General features: G+C 41.5%; 1 protein-coding gene across 1 annotated transcript; it reads left to right on the top strand.

Annotated features, from left to right (window-relative positions):
* The first annotated feature begins 925 nt into the window (after positions 1–925).
* On the top strand, positions 926–19,415 carry gtf2ird1 (GTF2I repeat domain containing 1). The gene is made up of 27 exons (XM_083697483.1): positions 926–1,157; positions 4,662–4,791; positions 5,633–5,774; positions 6,098–6,277; positions 6,778–6,961; positions 7,574–7,890; positions 8,326–8,421; positions 9,335–9,418; positions 9,607–9,790; positions 11,044–11,069; positions 11,268–11,385; positions 11,750–11,793; positions 12,067–12,147; positions 12,918–13,037; positions 14,349–14,402; positions 14,608–14,685; positions 15,037–15,220; positions 15,343–15,404; positions 15,669–15,734; positions 15,860–16,127; positions 16,560–16,588; positions 16,897–16,944; positions 17,140–17,217; positions 17,314–17,506; positions 17,831–17,868; positions 17,980–18,089; positions 18,366–19,415. Exons 2-27 carry the CDS (start codon positions 4,666–4,668, stop codon positions 18,432–18,434), a joined length of 2,979 nt encoding a protein of 992 aa, XP_083553609.1. The 5' UTR covers positions 926–1,157; positions 4,662–4,665; the 3' UTR covers positions 18,435–19,415.
* Positions 19,416–19,958: the final 543 nt, after the last annotated feature.

The raw sequence follows: 19,958 nt of genomic DNA, 5'->3' as shown, positions 1-19,958 counted from the left end.
TCATTGACGTCTGAAAGATGACCTTGTAAAAGTGTTGCACAAAGATTTCACAGGACACTTGGGAGACTTCAAGGTAAAATCTCACACAGACACACACACACACACACAGACACACACACACACACACACACACACACACACCTACTGTTGAGATAAGCCCACTGCTGACTGATATGTCACTATGGGTTCCACAATTAGTCCATGAATCTCTATGAAAACATGTCTCAATTGAGGCGATTGTATGATGTAAGCAAAGAAAAAGTACAGTATACCAACATTATTCGAGATCAGACAATATACTGCACTCAAACACTAGGGGCAAAGCACTCCTGATGTATGCACTTGGCCGATGTAACCAAATAATGTTATGTAGGCTATATAAACCGAGCTGCGTGGCTGGGATCACATGCGTAGCGATATGTTACGACAGTTATGGCACTGCTCATGTGGCCGACCAAAAATAGTTCACAATTCATCCCTACTTGATATTAGAGGTCATGTATTGTTAGAGTTAATTTCCCTCAATGTGTAAACCTTTTCCTATCTTTGATTATATCAAATGTGAAAAAAACATAAAGACATATAATCTAGTACATTTGCCTATAAACATCAATTACATGTGTATGTTTTTTGGTGGATAATCTGAATGTTTAGTTTATTTGTGAAGTGTAAATGTTGAAGCATAATTGTTTTAACTACAAGTCTAACTGTGCTGGAAATCTGGAGAGAATAGGCTATTTTCCTATTTGTTTGTCACATCACGTCCCTCTCCAGGCAAGTTTTCCCCCATGGTTTTCCCAGAGGTTCCTTAATCCTATATGTAAATTACAGCCAATAGATGCTGTTGTTGAGTTGGGCTGGGATTAGAGGAGGCGAATGAGTTTCAATTTTACTGGATTACAGAACAAAGAAAGGGGAAAGGGGACACACTCCACTGTTAAGGAAAAGAGAAAGAAACGGGGAAAATATACAAATAATCTCGGCGATAACGTTTTACAAGAGAAATGTATGCAATTATGCTTCAGATTACAAGGTTTCTGACTGCCGATAACGCTACATTTTAGATGGGAATTCTCTCTAACAGTTTCAATTGGATTAAACGGGGAATAAACCTATTCCGGGATTGACAGCATTAGGAAATTTAAACGTTGGTTTTGGTAAGGTATTTCTCATATTGTTGTCATATTTGTGATCAATCGAACATAGATTTTTGTTTTCTGAAAGCACGTGACTTTTTTATGGCTGTATAAATTGTGAAATTACAGATTATAATTCTGGGGGAGGAGATGGGCCAGCTACTAGCTAGCTGTTATTTTGTAAGGCTAGCTAATATGGTCACCGCGAGAAAATCGTTTTACAACGGTTGTCTCTGCTATAGCCAGGTATTACCAAACTGCATTGGTTAAATTAGGTTTTAGTGGACTCAGACAGTGTTTGATATGTAGGCTAGCTGGCGTTGTATTTCCAACCAACAGTGCAACAACTTTGGAGACGGATACGAGGACGAGCAGTGTTGCTTGTTCTCGGCTCGACAATGGCGTGTGCAGCTAACGTTATTTTAGCTAGCTAACAGATGTGCCAGTCGTTTTGTTGTATAGTATGATAACAAGCAGATTGTGTGTGCAATACTTTTTCTAAATGCCCGAGACTCGCATACCGAGCCAGCTAAACGAGGCTTCAAAGCCCTAGCTAGCTACAGTAGCTACCCTGCCTTTTAGCTAACTAGCTAATTTAATATGATTTGTTGTTGCTGGCAAGCAGTGTTTTGTTAGTGTCAGAATCTGCTAGCTTGCTAGTTTGCTAACATTACCCAGGTTGACTTGTCACACTGGTTTGAAATAAACACGTCATGTTCGCTTACGTGCTGTCTTTCTATTTACAACTCTTTTTCATGCATCCCTCGTCTGTATGTGGCTATGCGCAGGACACCGTCCATACACTGCAAACCACGCTAATTTGCCACCTAGCCATCTAGTAGTAGTAGTAGTAGTAGTAGTAGTAGTACTAGCTAGTCTGGGCGTGTATTGATGTCATTGTCAGGTATCATGAAAACACATTTAATGAAGTTCACCATCGGGCAAGTAGACTAGAAAGGTCATTATAGTAGCTGGACCACATGCCTAAAGTGTTTTATCTTTAGAATATGCCTACCTATAATAGACAAATATCATAGACTTTTACTCCCAACAGCTGATAACCACGTTTGGCTGAACAGTGTCAATAGAACTGCACAGGAATTAAGAATACCTCCTTTTAATAGAATTGTTTAATAAAAACATTGCATTGGGAATAGTATTAGCTACCCACGACTTGTGTTGGTTTTAAATTATCCCCATATTTAAATAGTATTTTCACATGTTATATTTCCAGGCAAAACTATTCCTCCCTGAAGTGAATGAATTAGAACATAGTTGAAGTTCATCTATCTTTTGTATAACAAATAAGTCCTTTAGGATGGATCTAATGCACATAGGAACGAACCCTAAAGATTTTACACAAACGTGTCATTGCACAGGGTACAAAGTCAACAGTGATTCATGCGATGAGAGCACAGATGCATGTCAGGTAAAGCAATATCTGCTGTTTGGAACTATGAAGGTAGGCCCTGCATCATATTCTCAAATGAGCATATGAGGATTGTGGACAGTCTTTGTCTCTGATGGTATTTGGACATGGCCACAACAACCAGAAGACCATTTCTGAATAAGTTTTCTCTTGGCTGTCCCACAATGCAGGCTGAAGGCACGTGTATGGGCTGCTATAGCCTTTAGTATCATGCCTGGCATGTCAGGGGTTAAACGCAATTAAAAGTCAATGATCAGCACTGAGCCTATTGATTTAGATACAGTCGTCTTCTTCAAAAGGCCTGTGACCGGAATCGCTTGTTAAGGGTATTAGCAAAGTATTGTGTATCAATGACACTGAGAGCTACAAGCCTCTTAGTAAAAAAACAGCTCAGAAAATCCGCTATACCCTCTTTGAGAACATTGTAATATTTCTAAATACCACTTAGGCAATTATTCAACAAGTAAGGATCAGCTATACCCTCTGTAGCCAGGAGAGCTTTGCATGGCATGAAGAAAATAACAGTGCTTCCTTAGGGGGCCTCAAATGGGTTAGGATGTCATTAGCTGGAGCATTTAAGCATGTCAGCCAGACTTGCATTTTATCATTCAAGATCAGGGTGTACTCTACTCACATACCGGGGGAAGTGTTCAGAAGTGTTTCTTCTGGCTCCTTTTGATTCAGGCTTATAGTTCGTCTAGCAGTCATGGCACAGGACTGTTTTGAACGTGCGTTGGTCCCCCACCAACCTATAGCCACACATTGTGACTGCCAATGGCACCTGGTCCTACCATAGATGTTTGCTTATGATGACTGATGTATAGATGATTTACAAATGTACTTGTTGTAAGTTGCTTTGGATAAAAGCGCCTGCTAAATGTGTCAAACATGTCAAAATGTTGTCAATGATGTTGTCAAAATTCAACACACCTACATAAACGTTCGAAGTGTTGACTTCTAGGCCATTGTTAGAACAAGAACCATGTTGGTTCATTGGCATTCTTTCTTCTTCAAAACAAGCCTTTATTCAGTTGACAGTTACATTGTAGTCGTCTGCCCCCTTTTGTTCCACTTGTGTGTATGACTGACATGACATTATGTTTGAGTCCAACCACTGCTACAAAAGTCGGACTTTGTATTCAGTTGTGTGTATCTCTTTGGCAGCCACGGAAAATGGCACTTCTCATTTCTTTGCTCTTTTGCCTTAAAGATATGAGCGAAAGAGGCCATCTATTTTTGTGCTGTAGCTAATAGTTTTGGAGGGGACTTATGTTTGCTGTGGGCTCAGGGGAAGCAGATTCAGACAGGCAATAGGCCTAGTGGTACAGCTGAGGCCGTCTCTCTCTCTCTCTCTCTCTCCCGTCTGTGTGGAGTCTGTGGTTTGGGCTGCCCGGAGGCTAGGATAATGGCTCCCAGTGTCTGGAGAGATTAAAGGCCAGAGCCGCATTGTTCAAATGCCACGAGATTAGTTTCCAAGGAGACGGATTGCTGTTGCCATGAGAACGCAGGGCCTGGAATTAGGATTGCGATTTTTTTCATGCCCTCTCTCTTTCCCTCTCTTTATTTACCCTATCTTTTCCTTGTCTTTTCTATTATCCCCTTGTGTCATTCTGTGTTGACACGGTGGCAATGGAAATGTTACACCCTTGCAAATTACGAGTGTAGGCCTACTCCTACATAGCCATCCATGATATCACTAATGACATTGAAGTTGATGGGGGTGGGGGGGGGGGGCAGCAAAACAGGTCTGAGGCCATTTTGAGCCAATTTCTTGATCCCTGTCATTTTGAGTGCAACCTTTACAGTTCTTTGCGCACCTTCTAAGGAGAGCAAATGAAGGATGAAGGGATTCTGAGAAATAATCTGAGCAAGCTTTAATTGGCTGACAAAGGCTTATCGTAATTAGCTACTTTCACATGTGTGTGACGGATTTGGGTATTAGCATATAACATGGAGGGTATTACTGGCACTTTTAAAGCCTCTTAATGAGAAGAAACCGCCCCCTCCACCCCCGCCTGCCTCTGCACTGTGTTGTGTCTAAATTTCAAAATGTATGTCTCTTTTTATCACTGAAGTCTGCCTTTTGTCCCTTGTAGAGGAATGGCACAGATGCGGAAGTCTGGATCTGATGGGCTGCGGACAAACTCCCGGGCTGAGCTGCGAATCCCACAGGTGTCAGCCAGACAGGAGATCCTCACCAGCCTGGTGTCTGCCCTGGACTCAGTGGTATGATCCAACTATACACATATAATAATAATAATAATAATAATAATAATAATAATAATAATACATTCAATTTGTGTAACTCTTTCTCATGGACTCAAAGAACTTTTACATGTCAAAAATATGAAAAGAAAAATATAGGAGGAGAGAACAAACATAACATATACATTAAATATAACTTGGTTGGACTTTATTTCATGGTACAGAAATGACCATATACTTGTAACTTACATGGTATGGTAATTACACAATAATAACCTATTAGTTACTTGTTTGTTTCTTAGGGATTCATTATAACAAGCATCACTAGGTACTTACCAGTTGTGTTGAACTATTTCAAATATACCAACAAGTCCTCATTGTTACCACATAATTTGCTTATAAATAGTACTGTAGGTAAGGATCAGTGAAAACAGTACTGAAATACAAATAAAGTGAATAAAGTAATGAAGTGCTATCCATTTATTTATAGCCAAGGAACACCATGTGAAAAAGGGTAGCTTCATTGAAGTCAGTCAGTCAGTCAGTCAGTCAGAGTAATATTTTACTCAATGCATGAACATCTCCAACAAAAGTGACCATAGAGAACATTTGAATGTAACGCTGATTAAATTGATTGGAAAAGTACGCTATGACAAAACACTTAAGCCTATGTTTTCTTTGTATACACTATTATTCAGAAAAGTCTAGTCCAATTCTATACTGCAAAAATGGTAAGAGCCAAATAGAGCATACATTCATAATACAACCTAGTCACACATCTTTTTCTTCCCTTCACTTGTGGTCATGTGTGATGAGAGTTAACTTGAGTGAACAATAACCACATTTTAAACCTGTTTTTCAGTGCACTGCTATGTCAAAGCTCAATGCTGAGGTGGCGTGTGTCACCGTGCATGAGGACAGCGTGATCGCTGTGGGAACAGAGAAGGGAAGAGTCTTCCTCAACTCTCGGAGGGAAATACAAACAGACTTCCACAAGTTTTGCAGTGAGTGCACACTCCCCTGTGTACTTTGCAAACCATTAACAGGCACAGTTGAATTAGGTATAATTTGCCCAGGTCACATGACATGATAAAAAGCCCCACTGAACTGAGAAGTTACATGGTTGAATGTTGCTCACTACCTTTGCTGTCGTCTTGAATCTGAACTTGAGTTTGTTGTCAGATAATAATATGGGCTTTGAATTAATTAGATAAAAGCCCGCTGTACTGCGTCTATAGCAACTGAGACACAAGGAATAACTTAAGCTGAACGTCACCCTGAAAGGGTGAATTTTCCCCCTTGGTTTCTCATGATCGTTCTCTTTCAGGGGTGCCCTGTCTCCAAGCACTGACAGCGGTGAATGCACATGGCAAAGTCATCCAGGAGACTGAATCCAGCAAGCTTGGCAAGGAGGTCGGGCACGGGAAACAGAGAGCCTCAACGGACGCCCACTCAAACATCTTTGTCTTGAGGAAGATGGTGGAGGAAGTCTTCAGTGTGCTTTACAGTAAGGACAAACCTCGCCAAACAAAGGCTATTGTCTTAGGAGGTCGTCATTCTCTCAATTCTCTCTAATGAGTTTTGAAACTCTATTTGATTAATACTAGCTTAACTCCTACTGTAACCATAAAGAGCTTACAGAGTGCTGCTTGTTCTCGGCAGTTTCAGCAGTAACTTTACTTTTCTTTAATTCTTACTTACAGTGCCCTGCGTGAGTAATGGGACAGTGAACATTTTTTTTCTTCTTTTGGCTCTATACTCCAAAAGTTTGGATCTGAAATCAAACAGTTACTATGAGGTTAAATTGGAGATTCTCAGCGTTTATTTGAGGGTATTTGTGTACATATTGGTTTCACCATTTATATATGACATAACACTTTTTATACATAGTCTTACGCAGGGCACTGTATCTCTCGTAACTAAAGGTTCCGTATATATCTGTCACACGATAGACTGTTGATGTCCTATTCATAGTAACTTGACACCCAGTCTTCTGCTGATTGCCAGGCGAGGCTGTGGGGAAGAGCAGCCTGGTCCCTGTGCCTTATGAGTGGATCCTGAAGGAGCCTAGCTCTGTGGTGGTCCACGGCCTTCCAGAGGGCATCGCCCTGAGGAAACCCTCTGACTACGACACCAAGACCTTAATGAAGATCCTGGAGCAGAGCAACCGCATCCACTTCACTGTTAGAAGGTGACCAGACTAACTCCAGGGAGAGCTATGGAGGTCTCATGGACACAGATTAGGGAGATCTGATCCTAACTGTAGTTGTAAAGAACAGAGAGTATTTGACACACACCAAATAGTTGAATTGGTTGCACTAAACTATTATTTTGAATACAACATACAACAACACAAAAATCCATGAGATTAACATCTGATCCTAACTCTAGTTGTAAAGAACAAAGCATTTTGTTCTTTACAACTCTTCCGCCGTAGATTGAAGACCCAGCTCTTCAGGCTACATCTTAACGGTCCCTCCTAAAGACCTCTTCACCCCCACTACCCCCCTGTACAAGTTTCTCTCTTGTTAATAGTAAAATAAAACAAAAACAAAATATATTGTGACTGCCTATGGCCCCTGGTCCGAACATTGATTACTTTGTCTTATGATGACCAATGGATAGATGAGTCACTTACTTAAACAAATGTATTTGTTGTAAGTCGCTTTGGATAAAGGCGTCTGCTAAATGCCATAAATGTAAATGTAATGCATTTGACACTAAACCATTCTTTTGAATATAACATACAACAACACAAAAATCCATGAGATTAACATCTGCATGCTACCCCCCCTGTTTATAGATCAATAGAGGAGGCCTCACGGGAGACGAAGTCCTGTACAGAAGTCAACCACAACACCTCTTCGGCCACCAAGACTGTACCCAACCACACCCCACCCAAGCCTACTGCCCAGGAAGTGTCCACCTCAGCCTCTTCCTCAGCCAGCAACTCCATGCTGTCAAGCTTTCTGTACGGGATGCCCATGTCCTCCCAGCCTCAACCTGACAGCAAGCTGGACCTCAAGCCCACGTCCCTCCTCAACCTGGGCAAAGACCGCCTTGGCGCCTGGGTAGCAGGGCTGGAGAAAGGGGTGTCGGCTATGGACTGCGCTGACAACAGTAAGAGTTTCCGACCAATCCCAAGTGTCATTCATTCATCCATCCATTCTCCTCAAATGTGTTTTAATTCATGTGTAACTGAGTTGAGATGGTAAACTCAATTGCTAGCTTTTCGATAGCGTAGCTGGTTTACATCGGGTATATGAGGAGACGGTCATGTGTGTTGGCAAGCCAGAGGTCGCAAGTTAGAGGCTCAGTCTGAGCCTAAGTTGAATTGCGGGGCAAGGATTATGGTTATTTGTAACAACTTGATAACCTGTTTCACATGTAGCAAAAGGACCCGTAGTGTTTTTTAAATGATCAAACTACTTTCTGTCATTACATACAAGTTATTTGATAGTGTTGACGTTGTTTTGTGGGGGATTTGGTCATTAGAGGAAAAAGCACAACGGTGGACTTTGGACATGTCTGATTTGCGTCGTTTGGTTCCCTCAGGTGAGAGAATAGGACTACCAGGGGAGCTGGCCCAGAGCCCTCCAAGCATCCATGTCTCCAAGAGGCTGCTCTTCTCCATTGTGCATGAGAAATCAGGTAGGTCTGAACTGGACACACACACACACCACGCACGCACGCACTCACGCACGCACGCACACAGAGTACTCAGGCAGAAGGCTTATAAGCCTGGGTACAGACAACCTCAGATATGGTTAGGAACATACTTGGTTTTATGACACACAGCAGTTCATTTAATGGATATGTCAGATTTTTACCAAATCTCTATTATTGTGTCTGTAGCCTTCCACAACATGCCATTGACATTAAAAAGAGAGATTTGGTTAAAAAAAAAAAAAAAATTGAACATAACCTTTAATGGGTTCTGCTTGAGGCACGTACATGGTAACAATGTAACCATGCAATCTATGCATTTTCTGACCATTTTAATTGATTCCTCTGATCAGCATTTGGCTAATTGACTAATGATTCAGCAATAACAGCGGCACTGTCAATTAAGTTACTGCCATTTTATTCATTATTTGCTACATTTCGTCCGATTTAGTCAAAAAAGCAATTAAAAAGTTAAAAAAATAAAATAATAATTCACCATGAAACACAAAGAGGTGATGGAGACATGCAGAAGTAAAGGAGAGAGGGTAAGGAGGTCTATCATGGTACGGCAGGCAGATGGAGATGGTCAGGTGGGGCGCTTGGCCAGGGCACCTGGGATGCCCACGTCTGGTCCTGAACACCACCAGATTGGCAGTTACTGCAGAGAGTCAAGACCTTGGTTAAACACCACTTCCTTCACCTGACACAGACTGGCTGCACTGAGTGTTATAGGGTTCATGCTAAAGTTTTCACACCAGTTAGTGAAGTGGATAGGAAAGGTTTGAAGGATAGAGAGACATTGCTTTGACAAAGCTTGTATCCGTCTCTTCACTTCTTTACTTTCCGTCTACTTGTGGTTGTTAAACTTTTAATTTTATTGATTTATTTATTTTTACAGAAAAATGGGACTCGTTCATTCGAGAGACGGAGGACATTAACACACTGAGAGAATGTGTTCAGATCCTGTTCAACAGTCGTTATGGTGAGATTCATCAACAGCTAAACAGTACTGTTCCCTCTAGACCGGGCATTATCGTTGAAACATCATGACAATGTTCTCTTCCTAAAGTGTCATACCATTCCTAAAACGATTAGATAAGTAATTTGATGATATTAGAAATGGTTTGACAAAAAACAGTCGATGACACGGTACTTCCATCAACGTTCTAGCTGAGGCCTTGGGCTTGGATCACATGGTTCCGGTACCGTACCGGAAGATCGCTTGTGACCCGGAGGCTGTTGAGATCATCGGGATCCCAGACAAGATCCCCTTCAAGAGACCCTGCACCTACGGAGTGCCCAAACTCAAACGGATCCTGGAAGAGCGCCACGGGGTCCGCTTTGTGGTCAAAAGGTAAACACCGGCTTTAGTCTGGGATTACTGGGATTACTATTATTACTATCCTGAAATGTCTGAAACGCCCACTTCCATCGATAGGTGTTGACATAAACACAGAAATGTGCACTAATAGTTAGTGGCCTTTAGTGTGTCATGTAGTCGTGTGCGTGTGTGTTTTTAGTGGAATCTTCCCAGACACAGAGTACAAGTGACAATCTGGGATTCAAACAATAACAAAGCGGTCTCCCTGCCAATTTTTCTGGTACACAGCTAAGGGGCGGGGCTGGAGAAATCAAACCACTCTCACATTCATAGAGGGAGCTGTGGATGCCAGAACTGACCATCCATGATTGGTAGATAGATAGGTACTTTATTGATCCCCGAGGGGAAATTAATCAATGATATTTGAAACTATGTTTTGGAGCTTTACGGTGTTTGTTTACAATTGCATTGTTTACTAACAATAGACCAAAAACAGTCTTATATTTTGGGTACTGATAGGGTAAGATGGTTGAACTAAGCTTGTGAAGCATTTATAAGTTATATTATTCAATAATCAAGAATTGTTATTATTATTATTATTATTCAAGAATACCAATCCCAGATTGCCCCTTTAAAACAGGTCCTGAACTAAATCACACTTTCAATGGGGGTCCCAGAGTAGGATTAATCTGTGTCCTCCAAATACGACTGTACACTGAACTACACATGGTACCTGGTTTACCTCTGTTTGAACTGCACAGCGGCACAGGGTCTCTCTCTGTACAATGTGTTTGTAATATCCTTATTTGAAAAAATGACTTGGCCGAGGGAGACGTATCAACCCGTGCCATCTGTCGTTTAAACACTCAGCCCTCTTCCAATAGACTATGCCCCGCTGACTTGTAACCACCGCCACACATTACACAGCATGGAGTCCCCTGTGCTGGCATATTGAGCCAATGTCTCGCTGCTATTCAACCCATTTGTTTCAGCAAATTTAGATTAGGGCAACATGCCTCGTTTGAGTTAATGCAGTCTTTAAAGCGAGCACAAGGCGGCTCGTCATTAATGTTAATACAATTAGAGGAGATTGAAAATGAAGTTTGTCAGAGTGAATTGTTCTCCTGTTGTTGTTGATTTAAGAAGACCCAGACGTGAACCCTGCCGAGGCGTCTGTTGATCCTGTCTCAGCTTCTTCACTCATTTCTCCTGTTGACATTTGCACAGATCCTCTTTTTGCCTGTATGTGTCACGTTGATTTACGACCCTCTCTCTTTTCATTCCAGAATGTTCGATGAAAGAATCTTCACAGGTATTTATTGTTGCTTGTCTTGCACTTATGCCAGCATGCCTGTGAGCTGTTGCTTTTTGTTTTGTTTTGTTTTTTACTCAACATGCAACAATTAAGCCACAGTTTGCCATGTTGTTCTACTTCCTCGTGACACTGATGTCATAATAGTAATAATTTGCTGTTTATGCGAAATCTGCTCTGTCATGTTCTATCGTGAAGCTGCTGGCAAAGTAGCCAAGGAGGAGGGCAAGCATGACATCTCTGAGGATGGTTTCCCTGACAACCTCAGAGTCCCATCCACTGCTCTGGAGCTGGTCAGCAATCCCCACAGCAGCAGGTCAGAAGACAACATTTGTACCTCTATCAGTTAAGCTCAGGATATAGTATAACCCTAATTCACACTATAGAGCCAACCCGAGCTGAGCTGTACTGGGCTTGTTATTCATCCACCATAGTTGCTGAAAAGGCCAATGGGAAAGGTGAAAGGAAAAAATATCTGAGCCAGCACAGTATGGTTTGGGTCAGCCCTGTAGTGTATAAAGCCCCTAATTGTATTGAACACTGTCAAAATCACAGTAGCAAAGGTTTAGGTTGGACTATGATTGTTTATTTTGAAATGCTGGTTAAGAGTTAGTTGATGAAGTGCAATTTAGTTTCTATTTAATCTCTTTGGTTGTGCTTTGTTTTGTCTTCTTTCTCAGATCTACAAGCTCTTGTGTGAGTCCCCTGGCGGACTGTGAAGCAGGTTAGTGCTTTGTGGGAATGTTATGGCTTACACAGATTTCACAACCACTTGGATTCTTATCATTACTGAGGTTAACACTCCTTTTGAAGGTGTTCTAACCGCAGTATATAGTTTCACATTCAATATACTACCTTCACCCTCCCTTAGAGTTGCAAGGACATTTTGTAACATCTGCTATACCTACTTAAAGTATTTAACACATCTTATAAAACCCAATGTCACACTCTGGGGGGAAAAGATGTGGAATTTTAACAGTCTGTTTGACTCCTTTAGGGCCTTCTGGAGATTGTATTCCTTTGAAAAAGATTAAAACTGAGCCTCCAGATGGGGAAATCATTCAGGTGACTGTACCAGGTAAGTGGTGCGCCTCTGTCATTACCTTTCCAATAGTCTGGCTGTGTTAAACAAGATAGAATCCCTTAGCCTACATTCAATAGTAGCACTTTGAAAAGATAAAAGCAATCTTTCTTTTTTTTTTAATATATATAAATACTTTATTTGATGGATATCATACAATAGAGGTTGTACAAGTTCAAATGGTCCATCGAGAAAAGCAATCTTAAGAAAACTAGAGAGGAAAAGAGGAACTGACTGTGCAGACTAGGACCTTTTGAGTGCTAGGTCTGCTGTAATGCACGTAGCAGGAGGTGGGAGAGGACGTTAGACAGTATACACCCACACCTGCTCTATTTACCTGACCTGATCCCCTGCGACAGCATACTCCCTGTGCTTTTACCACCTCCTCTATCTACGTATGCCACTGCAATGATCCTGACCCTCACTATCTGCTAGGTACTGTGATCTTGAGTGTTCATGTTTACCCTTGCCTTTTGCCTACCCTACCCTAGCTCTGTCAATAATGCCCCCTCCGATGCTCACCCTGCACCTTGTACTGTCTCCTCCACCCTCTACACAGACTCCTTATATGGCCCTTCTATGACCCTCATACTGGGACCACCTTCCATCCCTTATCACATTACCATGTACAGTAAAACTCAGTGTACAATGATAGTCTTATCAAATGGACCACACATCAGCTCCACAGCATAACCCTCTACTGTGTCTGCCCCCACCCCCCCCCCCCCACCTCTCCTTTATCTGTCTGTTCGTCTGTCGTCCCCCAGACGCCAGTGTCTCTGCAGAGGAGCCGAGTGAGCCTCTGGCTGACCCGGCTGTGGCTGCTACTGCTGCTGTAGCGGCTGCCCCCACCCCTGCTCTCCGGCGTCCCCCAGAGCACCACGCAGGTAACTGCAGCCTTGCCGCCCTCCTCCTCCTCCTCCACTTCCACCTCACAGTAATGCCAGGACAGCCCAGCCCAAGTGCCACCTGGCGCCCACCACCACTGCCAACACGCTCTCTCCCTCTATCGGGGAGCTAGATTACCAGCTACACGTATGAAATCACTTTTCACGGATACTCCCTCCCACTTCTCTTTCCGCTCCCCCCCGAATCACTAGTACCCACTACCCAGTACCCACTACCCAGTACCCACTACCCAGTACCTAGTACCTAGTACCCAGTACCCAGTACCTAGTACCCAGTACCCACTACCCAGTACCTAGTACCCACTACCTAGTACCCAGTACCCAGTACCTAGTACCCAGTACCCAGTACCTAGTACCCAGTACCCAGTCCCCTATTTCAACCCCAGTCCTGCAGCCCAACCTCTCCTTAGAACCTCCCAGCTAGAATTAGCCTGCCTTTCCTGGTCTCCCCATACTGCTCCTCTAGACTCCCCCCTAAGGCACCTCAATACCCAGCTTAGTAGACTGAGAGACGTCTGTCCCTTACCCCTAGACACCCACACCCAAAGCCCATTCATAGTGTCTTAGTGTGAGGTAAACTAAGGACGCTTGAGTACTCTACATTCTCTCTTTGAACCTCAAATGATTGGTTTTACTTGACAGAAAACTTGTGCTTTTCTTAAGTTCATTCACACTATCTGTAATGTATTATTTGCTATCATTTTTAGAAGAGAAGACAATGTTATGTACTCAAGTGGTCATAGAGTGCTAACCTCCAGATTCTTAGATTTGGTTTTATTTAAATAATTTGAAAATGTTATGTTTTTAAGTTTTTCTTTTTTACACACATTATCACCTAAGGAAAAAGACACAGGTAAGTGCAGAAAATATAGCTTTCAGTACTAGAACATAATGCTATATTTCCCCACAACATTAATGTAGTATATTACTAGATGCAGTCTTCTACTGTACACCAACAAACCAGTGTGAAAATGTCTCACACAGTGTATATTAGCAGTGGCTACTAGACACAATGTGCCAGTTATGGATAAGTATGACAATAGAGCCATAGTTTTCTGTTCAATTAATTGGTAATGTGTTTTTTGTTTTTATTTATCCCGTTTACCTCAGTTTGAAAATAAAGCATGTGAAACAACATTTTAGTGAATACAATGGTTTTGCATTGAAAGTCAAGTAGCACTATTTTTCTGCTAGACACAATAGCGTATAGCCAATATAGAAGGGCAGTTGTATTAAACTGAAAGCATTTTGAAACTATTCTTGCTAATTTCTGTGCCCTCTTCCTTTCAGCTGAAGCACTTTCACCAAAACCAGATCAGCAAGGCCCCAGAAGACTATCTGAAGGTAGAATGGAATACTGTACCTGTCCCCTACCCCCTAAGATCGGTCAGCTAGATGCACTGTAGGCTAATGTCAGACAAAGCGCCTTATGATTATGCATGGGTGTTCTCCTTTCATTCTATATACTGTAGGTAATGTTTTTGTGTTCATGGAATCGTATCTGATTGAAATGCGTAATTCTTTTCTTATTCACTTCTTTTTTTGCTAGGAAATCTTGCAGAGGACATAGGTGAAATGATCCTCCAGCTTCGACGGCAAGTGGACAGCCTATTCAGCACTAAGTATGGTAAGCTGCCACGAACACTTACCCACCCTCACTGTTCAGACTTTGGCCTAGACTAAAGAAAAACTGACTCAAGCACTAAATCACAAATTAATACCCTAGACCCAATGAACCATTTCTACATAGCATCATCATTTTATACAATTTTGTATCCATTAAGGTGTCCAAGAGAAAGATCAATGGTTCTCCTAATATGTGCCTAATTTTCCTGGGAATAGTCTCAGAACATAGGGCTATTGCAGAAAATGAATCACCCTGTATCCCCCTTGCTCCCTCTCTCTCTCTCACTCTTTTTCTTTCTCTCTCTCTCTTTCTCTCTCTTTTCTTTCTCCCCTGCTACCTTTCCTTGTATAGCTGAGGCTCTTGGACTACCGGAGCCTGTAAAGGTGCCGTACTCCAAGTTCCAGCTCTACCCAGAAGACCTCAGTGTTACCGGGCTGCCAGAGGGGATGGCTTTCCGAAGACCCAACTGTTTTGGAGCGGCCAAACTGCGCAAGATCCTGGCCGTTGGCAGTCAAATCCAGTTTGTCATTAAAAGGTGAGAGAGGTCAATCTTTTTGAGGGGAACAGCTCCTTACAAGGCTGTTAAGACCTCGTAAGGCTGCAAACGGAATGTGATTTGAGTGATTCAAGGTTTGATTCTTGTTATTTCCTCGGCAGACCTGAGCTGTTAACAGATCAAGTGAAGCAAGAGGTTCTGCCGCCTCCTGCCTACGATTCAGGTGACTCCACCTTAATCCTTAATAACATTTGTCGAAGTTGCTTGAATTATTAGACATTTGGAACTTTCTATTATCCCCCTCTGAAAATGATGGGCAGTATCTCAAAGGTATGATAAGAATTACATTTGAAATTGATTCAGTTAATTCCTGAGTTGACACTCATGGTTTGGATCCGGTTTTTCAGATATTGTAGGTCCAGTGAATGAATGAGCTGTGCATCCCATAGACATCCACTGTAGTAAAACTCTGATGATATCTCCACAGACCTTGACTCCAAAGATGCTTTGACAGAAGATGCGGGGGCTGCATCGAATAGGCCAGGCTTCTCAGGTAACCCCCCCCTCCCCCCCAAAAAACGGATTTTACAGGTATTTAATTCAACATCAGTACATTTGTTCAACCTCCCATACATGGATTATCCATTAATATCATGTCTTATAATGTTTTGTTCACAGATAGCCTAGAGGCCAAGCTGTCCAGAATTGACCTGGCCAACACTCTGAGAGAGCAGGTCCAGGACCTGTTCAACAGGAAGTATGGGGAGGCGCTGGGCATCAAATACCCTGTCCAGGTGCCTTACAAGAGGATCAAGAGCAACCCAGGCTCTGTGATCATCGAGGGCCTACCCCCTGGCATCCCCTTCAGGAAACCCTGTACCTTTGGATCTCAGAACCTGGAGAGGATTCTGGCCGTGGCAGATAAAATCTGCTTCACCATCACTAGGTGGGAAGAAGACTCCTTCACTTTGTCCACTTGTTCATGGGTGTGTGTCCAGGAGGATTGTGTGGTCTAAACGCACATCCTTTAGTGGGGTACAGGGACAAAAAAGTAGGGACCACACACTCAAATGCTCTACCTTTCTTGAACAAACTAAGACAGACAGTGTTTTGATCCTACAAGGATTTTCGTCAGGTAATTTTTATTTTGAAGAAAGGAGACACATGATGTAGACGATATTCTGAATTGGGTGTATATGTTACTGGCTGGTAAATGTGGAAAAGCGGTAAATGCATAGCTCTGCATACTAATCTAAACACTTTACTTAGACAAGAGAAAGTCTGCAGTGGAAGTTGGCAGATTGTACAAATGTCAGAGGGTAGACATAGGAGCAAGTGATGTTAGATGAAGTTTTTTTTTACATTTTGTCTTTCACAGACCTTTCCAAGGACTCATCCCTAAACCAGGTAACGCTGTTTTCTTGTGTAATTTTGTAATTCTGTATTTGCCATTAAACAAGGTACCTTTATAGAAACCTCATGTTAGATATAAACCCACAGATAGCAGAGTAAATGGTGATGTTAAACCTCATGTTAGATATAAACCCACAGATAGCAGAGTAAATGGTGATGTTAAACCTCATGTTAGATATAAACCCACAGATAACAGAGTAAATGGTGATGTTAAACCTCATGTTAGATATAAACCCACAGATAGCAGAGTAAATGGTGATGTTAAATGATGTAAATGCTGATCTGCATTCTCTGTCTCTCAGCACCTCGACGGATCACTTTGTTAAAGAAAGCCTATGCTTCAATAAGTGGTGAGAAGCCAAACATTTTACTCCAAAATGTGTCTAGATTATGTTGTAATTTTCTATTTTTGAAAAGTAAGAAGACTGAAGACTAAACTGAAACCGTGTTTATAAATTGGAGCAGGTGAACTGCACTGAAATTAAGATTAGATTGTACACATTTCTCGCCAATCTTTTAAAACTTTTCTCCCCCTGAACCAACAGATGACGAGGAGGTCAACCGCATGGGGGAGAAGGTGATCCTCCGTGAACAAGTGAAAGAACTCTTCAACAGGAAATATGGTAACCACCTCTATAATATACTGCACCTGTCGTGCCTCAAATGTGAGGATCAAAATCTATGTAATTCTTTAACTGACAAAATGACTTAATCTTCAGGTGATGCTCTTGGTCTGGACCGGTCTGTCCTGGTACCATACAAGCTGATCCGTGCCAGTCCAGAATCTGTGGAAGTTAGTGGCCTTCCAGACGATATTCTCTTCCGAAATCCCAACACTTACGACATTGTCCGCCTGGAGAAAATCCTTCAGGCCAGAGATGAAATCACCATCAACATCAAGAGCCAGCTACAGTGCGTGCTTGTTATTGTCAGAACAGATTAAGTCAAGCTGAAATGTATATTTACAATTGAAGATATCTTCTATAAGGATTGACAATCAGGCAGTGACATTATAGCATGGCCCTCTATGGCTCAGTTGGTAGAGCATGGTTCGATTCCCGCTGGGACCAAATATACTGAAAAATGTATGCACTCACTGCAATGTAAGTCGCTTTGGTTAAAAGCGTCAGCTAAATGGCATATATGTATACATTACTGTAACTCTGTCTTAGACAAAGCAAGGTTCCCCGCTTTACACTTAAAATAACTAAGTCATATTTAATTTAATTTATACAGGCCTTTTGCGGAAATCTGCGCTGAAACATGTAATACAGGTAAGTGTGGTTATTTTCTAAATACAGAGTATAGTCTTAAGGGCATTTACAGTACTATTTGCATGAGGCTCAGTCTAACCTGTTATGTTTTTTTTTTTTTTGTGTTTCAAGAAGCGAAAGAAGTTTCAACCAATCGACGCAAACGCAAAAGAGTCCTGGAGAGCAGCCGAGTGTCCTTACCCTCAGAGTCGGGGGTATCAACCAATCAGATTCCAGTGATGGTATTTTATCAAAACAAAGTTAACATGTTGTGTTAAAGTGATCATTATTAAATCCAGCCTCACGTCTATAAACTCCCTGATAAGATGCTATGTTGACTACACAGACAGTTGATGATGGTCTCAAGGAAATTCATGAATAGCATGTTTATATCATATCTGTATGTTGTTAGGGTACCAAAGCGCCTGCTTATTATTGCTTCTACGTGACCATTCCTGACCTGTCATGCTCACTCTAACCATGATCATGTTGTTCTTTCTCTCTTTGTTTCATTGTAGCAATGGCCGATGTACATGGTGGACTACAGCGGCGTGAATGTGCAGGTTCCGGGGAAGGTTAAATATTGAGGGAATATAGAGAAAACTATACTCAGCTAACAGGAAGGGGATAAAATGAGAGGTGCCTATCAAACCAATGGTTCTCACCCCACCTCAGCTGTGTCTGAGTGCTGTTGCTAAAACCCTATTGACTGAAAATATGATACTGTAGGTTTGGATACATTTTTGAATGATGGCTTGGGTGAGAATAATAGAATGAAACTGCATAATTTGTGTCAGGATGATAAGTGCTTTGTGTGCAATGTCTCTCTCACAAGCCCAGACAGTGCTTGATACGCCTCTTTCAAAAGGTTTCTGCCAAAAAAATGTTTTAATAGCCAATGTAGTTATATTATTCCATTTAACTTATGGAATTGAAAAATTATTCCATTTAACTTATGGAATTGAAAATGGTCCTTTGAATAATGTATTTTCCCTTACATTTTAGGTCATTTTGTTGGCATGGACACTTTTGTTATGGGTGTAAATTATGGCACAACAGTCCTGGAAAACAATCTGGTTTTACAACATTCATATATTTGTATGATTTATTTATTTTATTTATTTGAGAAAAAAAAAAACATTATCATGTGCAGGGATGTAAAATACATTGTTCAGTAATGCAAGTCGTAAAAACAAAATATCTCTACAACACTAACAACTACTGTATGTAACTCAAACTATAAATGAATTTATGTTTGCCTTCAGGTGTGCTTACCGGTATTCTCCATTGCAGAAAGGTGATAGCACTACAACCAAGACAACATTTTCATATTTTGTAAAACTCCTCATGGCTTTTCTTATGTTTGTAGCACATCAGCGCTAAGTAAAGTATCTCATTAAGTCAAACTGAATGTAATGTGTGTAAAGGAAAGAATGGTATGTGTTGTCTGTAGACTGTCTCTGGATTCACCAGTATTTATATGCTGTACCTTAATGCCATTTAGGCCTTTGAAATAAAATGTGTTGCCTTGCACTTTTATGTACTTGGACTGTATATTTTGCTTGAGATTAATATATAAAATCCATTAAAAAGGAGTTGGAATACTAATTTCTAATAGGCCTATTTGCATCTACTCTTCCCCTCAAGGATGGGTTAGGGTTTGGAGGAGCTTTGAGATCATTTGTATTTAGCTTGAACTGAGTTTAGAAAATATTTTTCCCCCAGAAACTTTGTTAGTGGTGTCTGGCACACAGGCAATAATAATCAGCATATACAAGAACATAAAAAAAAAAAAACCCAAACCATAACAGTACATCACATTCCAAAATACATAGTAAACATACATTCACATCAAGCCACGACAACAAAGTGCATTCATGGTAACAGACAGGTTGTAATAGGAATCAAGAGTGCAGCCCGTCTCATTCAATAGCCTGTCACCAGTCCGTGAGGTCGGATATTATTAGGCATGGGTGGAGGGGCAACTTGTACTTCCATGAAGATCTCCAGTAGTGGCAGTGATGCCATTTCGACGGCTTGTACCAAAGATAATACAGGGCAGAGTAGTATACACAGTACCACTCTGATGCAGGGTTTTTGCTTTTACTGTA

This window comes from Argentina silus (assembly GCF_951799395.1).
Source record: "Argentina silus genome assembly, chromosome: 2".
NCBI lineage: Eukaryota > Metazoa > Chordata > Actinopteri > Argentiniformes > Argentinidae > Argentina > Argentina silus.
The sequence above is the reverse complement of the archived record's forward strand: the minus strand, read 5'-3'. Positions and strand labels throughout refer to the sequence as shown.

Bases quoted from the DNA above. Each gene is read 5' to 3' on its own strand.
- gtf2ird1 (XM_083697483.1), top strand. From the start codon at position 4,666: ATGGCACAGATGCGGAAGTCTGGATCTGATGGGCTGCGGACAAACTCC. The intron at 9,791-11,043 runs GTAAACACCGGC...TTTTCATTCCAG, and splicing joins GTCCGCTTTGTGGTCAAAAG to AATGTTCGATGAAAGAATCT. The intron at 14,686-15,036 runs GTAAGCTGCCAC...TTCCTTGTATAG, and splicing joins CCTATTCAGCACTAAGTATG to CTGAGGCTCTTGGACTACCG.